General features: G+C 46.0%; 1 protein-coding gene across 1 annotated transcript in view; it reads right to left on the reverse strand.

Annotated features, from left to right (window-relative positions):
* The window catches only part of LOC106605839 (ephrin type-B receptor 5), a 62,621-nt gene extending 57,350 nt beyond the window's left edge, over positions 1-5,271 (reverse strand). Inside the window, exon 1 of the mRNA XM_045718781.2 lies at positions 5,197-5,271. Coding sequence (XP_045574737.2) covers positions 5,197-5,254 — 58 coding nt within the window. The 5' untranslated portion in view covers positions 5,255-5,271. The remainder of the gene's footprint in view (positions 1-5,196) is intronic.
* Between the last annotated feature and the right edge of the window lie 848 nt (positions 5,272-6,119).

Genomic DNA, 6,119 nt, shown 5'->3' on the forward strand with positions numbered 1-6,119 from the left:
AGTCAGTTAGCACTCTACCAACCTCTTCCCTGTTAATATTGATGGAGACCAAAGGTGTGTGTGTCATGCTTTAGCACCTCTCGGCGATGGGCCCAAACACACCTACAAAACACACACACACACACACTCACACACACTGAAGGTAAGGCACACAAACATGCTTTAGCACCTCTCCATGATGGGCCCAAACACACTTACAAAACACACACACACACTCACACACACTGAAGGTAAGGCACACAAACATGCTTTAGCACCTCTCGGCGATGGGCCCAAACACACCTACAAAACACACACACACACACACACACACTCACACACACTGAAGGTAAGGCACACAAACATGCTTTAGCACCTCTCGGCGATGGGCCCAAACACACCTACAAAACACACACACACACACACACACACACACACACACACACACACACACTCACACACACTGAAGGTAAGGCACACAAACATCGTGGCACAGACACTCCAACATACACACTTATAGACAAACACAGAAACATTCCATTCATCCACCCATCTCCACCCTATCTCTTAATACACTCCAGATGCTGCATCCATCCACAGACAGTCAGTCAAGGACAGATTCTACTACCCTCCATCATTACATACAACCACCGAGAGAGAGAGACACAGGGAAAGAGTGGAGGGAAGGATGGAGGGAGGGAAAGGAGGAATGGGGAAAAGGGGGGATTAACACAATTCCAGAAATAAGCTCACACACGTCAAAGGGAGTTATCAAAACTTCACTGTTGGTTACGCTGAGGACAAGTGCTGATGGAGGGAGCAGTGGTTAACCCATCACACCCCACGCCCTGTTACAGTCTGCATAGCTTAACCTAGCAATGAAGCAAGAAGTAAGTCACTAAACAGGCACCAGCAAGATACAGGAAGAAAGACATTTGCAATTTGGTGAAGCTATGAGCAAGTTATTTCCCCCTGCTAATACCCTGTCTTTTTTTACTGCCTCTCTATATCTCTTCTCTGACATTTTGTGCATTACCTTCCCATGATACTCTAAAAGCTATCTCTCATTTGGCACACTATTGGGCAACTCCATTAACCATGTTTTCCTTTTTGGCAGAAATGTAGCAGTAGGCCTATTCCTAAACCACTCAGTAATGAATGAACTGTTATTTTGCCGTTCTGTGGCCCTTTCTCTCTTTCCAGTTTCAGACTAATATTATCGGGCTATTTGGCACGTTATCCAGCTAGCTTGATTTCAGGGCTAACTTCATTCACCATTTGTTCTTCCTCTTACTCAAAAAGCAGGCCTAGGCCTAACCATTCCATGAACAAACTGTTACTCTCCCTCTCTCACCCTCTCTCACCCTTTCTCTCCCTTTTCTGCCACAACCGTGTTTGGCTCATTATGAGGCTATCTTGGTAGAGGGCTAATTTGGGCACCAGGTAGCCTCGAGGTTGAGCGTTGGGCCAGAACCGAAAGGTTGCTGCCTTGAATACCGGAGCCGACAAGTTGAGAAAAAAAGTCTGGCGCTGTGGCCTTGAGCAAGGCATTTAACCCTAATTGCTCCAGGGGCGCTATTCAATGGTGACCCTGGCTGTGACCCCACTCCCTACGGGTGTCACAAGGGGAGTTGGGATATGAAGAAACACATTTCCATTACACACATATGTGTAACAGGACAAATATAACACCCCCAAATTATTATTATTATTATTCAGTTAAAAAAAAGATATTCTCCTCGACAGATAAGTTAACTTTTCTCTGCCAGACAGTAAGTGGTCTTTGGTCTCTGTCGCCTCGGGGTTCATGGCTCTTGAATCACAGAAGTGAGGCATGACTCAGCCATGGATAAACCAGACACGACCACGGAGATAATCCTCACATCACGCAAGGGGAGACAGGGGAAATAAGCCTAATAAATGTGAGAAAAATATACAATGTAAGCCTTCCCCCAAATAATGTCCCAACAAAAACAAAGCCCTGGCTCACCTAGGGGTCGTGGTGTCGTTGTGGGGTCATCCTCTCGCCTCACACGAAGCCATTTCATTCTCCATATGTGCACGCATGCAGGCGGCCAGGCCTCAAGGACATGGCGAGCTTTTAGCGGGAGAGTTGCTGTTTTAAAACGGTTCCACGGTCCCAAGACTCCCGCTGAGAGGCACGCGCTCCGTTTTAACACATTTTCTTTTATTTCTAATGCCCTGAAAGAACAGCTTATCACACCAGAGATAAGGCCAATTATCTGCTCAATTAATGCCAGAACCTGTTACCAGCACTGGCCCAAATGACCTCAGATTCGGATTCAGAAAACTTGAATGTCCTCAGAGAGGCAATTCATTTCGCAGCAGTTATAGAACATATCACATATCACACCACAAATAGCAAAGGGTATCCCGGTTAGTGTTGAACCCAACACAAGTCAACAGCTTTTTATTTGATTTATTAACCTTCATTTAACCAGCGGAAACCCATTGAGACCAGGGTCTCGTTTCCAATGGTGCTCTGAGAACCACAGTTCAAGCAACATGAGCAACACATTTAAAAATGATCACTACAAAATGAGTTACAACATTTCAAATAAATCACGTTCCAATTAAAAGGGCAGTAGAAACAAATACATACAATCAATCAAAACAAGGGCAGTTTTCATTGGTCACATTTTTGATCAGAGCCCTAAATTCACCTTCTGGGACCAAATAAGGACGTTTTAGAATGAGCTGTAGGTCATCCCAGGACGGAGGGGCATAGTAACTGAAAGCAGTCTTCCCTAACTCAGAGGAGACCCGCGTAGACCTGTTGAACAGTTAAACTCAAAGGAGAGTGATAGATGGAAAAACACAGACAGGATACCTTAGAGTAATAACCCAGTTATTAGACGTTCTTCCTCAAAGGACGAACATGTTGCCACAGAGGTGTTCGCTTCAAAAAAAGGAGTATAAGAGAGATTTATCTCTTTTCTTCATGTTTAATACGCATCAGTCGGCACCTTGTCAATCTCTTAGGTATGTTGTGATCTTTGGCTCCTACCTGGCTATAGGAGTGTACACACCAACACCTTTCAGCCACCATAGTGAGCCATGACACACACGCACACACACTAACACACACTAACACACACAGAGACATAAAGCGTCAGAGTTGTTCAACCCACAGCAGTGTAGAGTAGCCTCAGGACAGGGAATACACTGGACAAACACAACACAAGATTCAACAACCTCAACTCCCTGAAAAACCTTACATACAGACATAGATATACTCATTGCTGCATGCAGAACAAAAAACATGTATTCACACTTGCACACTGACTCACAACACACTCGGCCAAGAAAGATAAAAACAGACACCTGATCCCACAGACACTGAACACATGGTCACATACATAGAGACAGTCTGTCAGACAGTCAGACATTCATTTCAATTAAATCACAACCTCCCACTGCCGTCAGGTCTTGGCATAACCAACTGGTTTTATGTCGTTTTTAGATGGTTCTGTGCTATCAGCTTAATACAGCATTAGAGAACGAGCTCTGTCAATCATTCAGCACATCAACAGAGTCTGCAGTGACACAATCTACCCCCCACACACACACACACACGCACGCACACACACACACCACATTTCATCTTAGTAAAGACCATCTGTTACACACGCTGCAGCTCAAATCTGTGGAGCTAGATAGAGCAGTTTCCTCCCCTGCTTTGACACACATAGACAGAGCCATCATGAATAACCACTCATACACATCAATCACTGCACATCACCCATCATCGCTCTTCTTTCAAATAGAACAGGAGCTTTCCAGTGCTTTTCAGATGAAATATATGCAGAGGCCTCTCCAAGAGATGGAGACAATGCACAAAGGTGTAATGAGTGTACAGACATACACTAAGTCACACACACATGTACACACCACACAGACAAAGAATTACACCTGCGCATGCACACATACACACACATACACACATAAAGTCGCACGCACGCACACACGCACACACATACACACAGCCAAAGACAGATAGTGAGTCATTAACTATTACTTAGTTTTCGCATATCAACCCACTTCAATATGACAGTCCACTTCAACTTGACAGGCCACTTTATGCATGTGGATTTTGTGCAGCTATCCATCCATCCATCCCTCTCTCTCTTTCTCTCTCAATTACATTTAAATTTGAGGGCTTTATTGCTATTCTCTCTCTCTCTCTCTGTCTTTTGTTCTTTCTTTGTCTCTTTTTATCTCCCTTCCCATCCATCCATCCATCCATCCATTTGACTATATATCATCACCAAGACCTATCAAAGCCTGTAACAACATACTGTCTTGAATACTGGGACAGTCTCCCATTAACATGAACAATGGGCAAAAAGACCAACAGATGAAAAGAGGCACATGTTACAGTGGGAGGAGGAGGAGAGGAGAAGAGGAGGAGGAGGAGGAGGAGAAGTGGAGGAGGAGGAGGAGGAGGAGGAGGAGGAGGAGGAGGAGGAGGAGGGGAGGAGGAGAGGTGGAGGAGGGAAGGTGAGGGGAGGAGAGGTGGAGGGGAGCAGAGGTGAAGGAGGGGAGGAAGGGTGGACGAGGACGAGGGGAGGAGAGGTGGAGGAGGCGGAAGAGGAGGAGGGGAGGAGAGGTGGAGGAGGCGGAAGAGGAGGAGGGGAGAAAAGGTGGAAGAGGAGGAGGAGGAGGGGAGGAGGAGGCGTGCTGGTAGGGATTACTGTGGCTGTAGTGGAGCTGAATAGGGAGGGAGGCAGGGGGTCTTTAACTGTCACATTCATGATATCATGAGTGGGGGGTGGCAGGGTTCAGAGGGAGAAAAGGGTTATGCTTATTAATCATTTTGATTATGCCCCACATTTGTATTCTTTTGTTGTGAGAACTTGACAGGCCCCATGGAGAACCTGGCTTTCCCATGCCATCTAAGTCCTGTCTGACACACTATAACATGGATACACACACACGTATGCACACACTCTCACACATACGTACAGAGACAAACCAACTCTCCATCACTCTTGAACACACACAAGCGCACAACACACATACACATACACCCATACATTCACACATAGAGCCACATCCATTGCACACAAACACACACACTCACAAACGCACAAACACAGAAAAACACAAAAAGCAAACTCCCCATCACTCACAATCACACTAATACAAACACACACACTGTCTTATATAGGAATAGAGAGATAAAGTCATTCTTACCTTCTTCAGCTGAATTAGACTGGAGAAACAGAGAGAGAGAAAGAAGGACACTCCACATCTCCACTACAGAATGACACTAACTCAGAGAGGGAGGAGGGAGGGAGCATGAAAGAGAGAGAAAGAGAGAGAATGAGAGAGAGAGAGGGGGGGATTGGGAGGAGGAGTCTGCCTGCTCTATTTCAGAGAGAGAGAGAGAGATATGGGGAGATGGATGGGGGAAGGAGAACAAATAATTTTCAGAGTGAAGGAAAAAACGACAGCAGCACCAATATTGTGCCAGGCGTGAGGTAAACACTCCACATTCATAACTGTGGTAACAAGAACGACAGAGTGTGGCGGAAAAATCTACAAATGAGTTTGGCTGGTTTGCACTAGAACCACTGTCTAGACATGCCAAGATGTCCTTCTCCTCTATGTTATCCTTCTGTGTAAACACACATTAATTCAGGCTGGCACTGGGGCTGGCATGAAACTATGACATCACTAGCATATCTGAATTCTGTAACAACATGCATTTCTTGGAGCTGTGCCCAAAAATGTTTTGTCATACACACACACACTAATAGGATTGCTCACCCAGACAGTATCTAAACACGCATCTCCCCAAAGGCAAGGTGGAGATCATACCAGCAGGAGCCCCTTGTCCACTAGTGACGCCTGGTTACTACAGCTTGTTGACGCCTGCTTGTCAGGCCTGGTTACTACAGCTTGTTGACGCCTGCTGGTCAGGCCTGGTTACTACAGCTTGTTGACGCCTGCCGGTCAGGCCTGGTTACTACAGCTTGTTGATGCCTGCAGGTCAGGCCTGGTTACTACAGCTTGTTGACGCCTGCTGGTCAGGCCTGGTTACTACAGCTTGTTGACGCCTGCAGGTCAGGCCTGGTTACTACAGCTTGTTGATGCCTGCCGGTCAGGCCTGGTTA

Source organism: Salmo salar, chromosome 05 (assembly GCF_965601325.2).
Source record: "Salmo salar chromosome 05, fSalSal1, whole genome shotgun sequence".
NCBI lineage: Eukaryota > Metazoa > Chordata > Actinopteri > Salmoniformes > Salmonidae > Salmo > Salmo salar.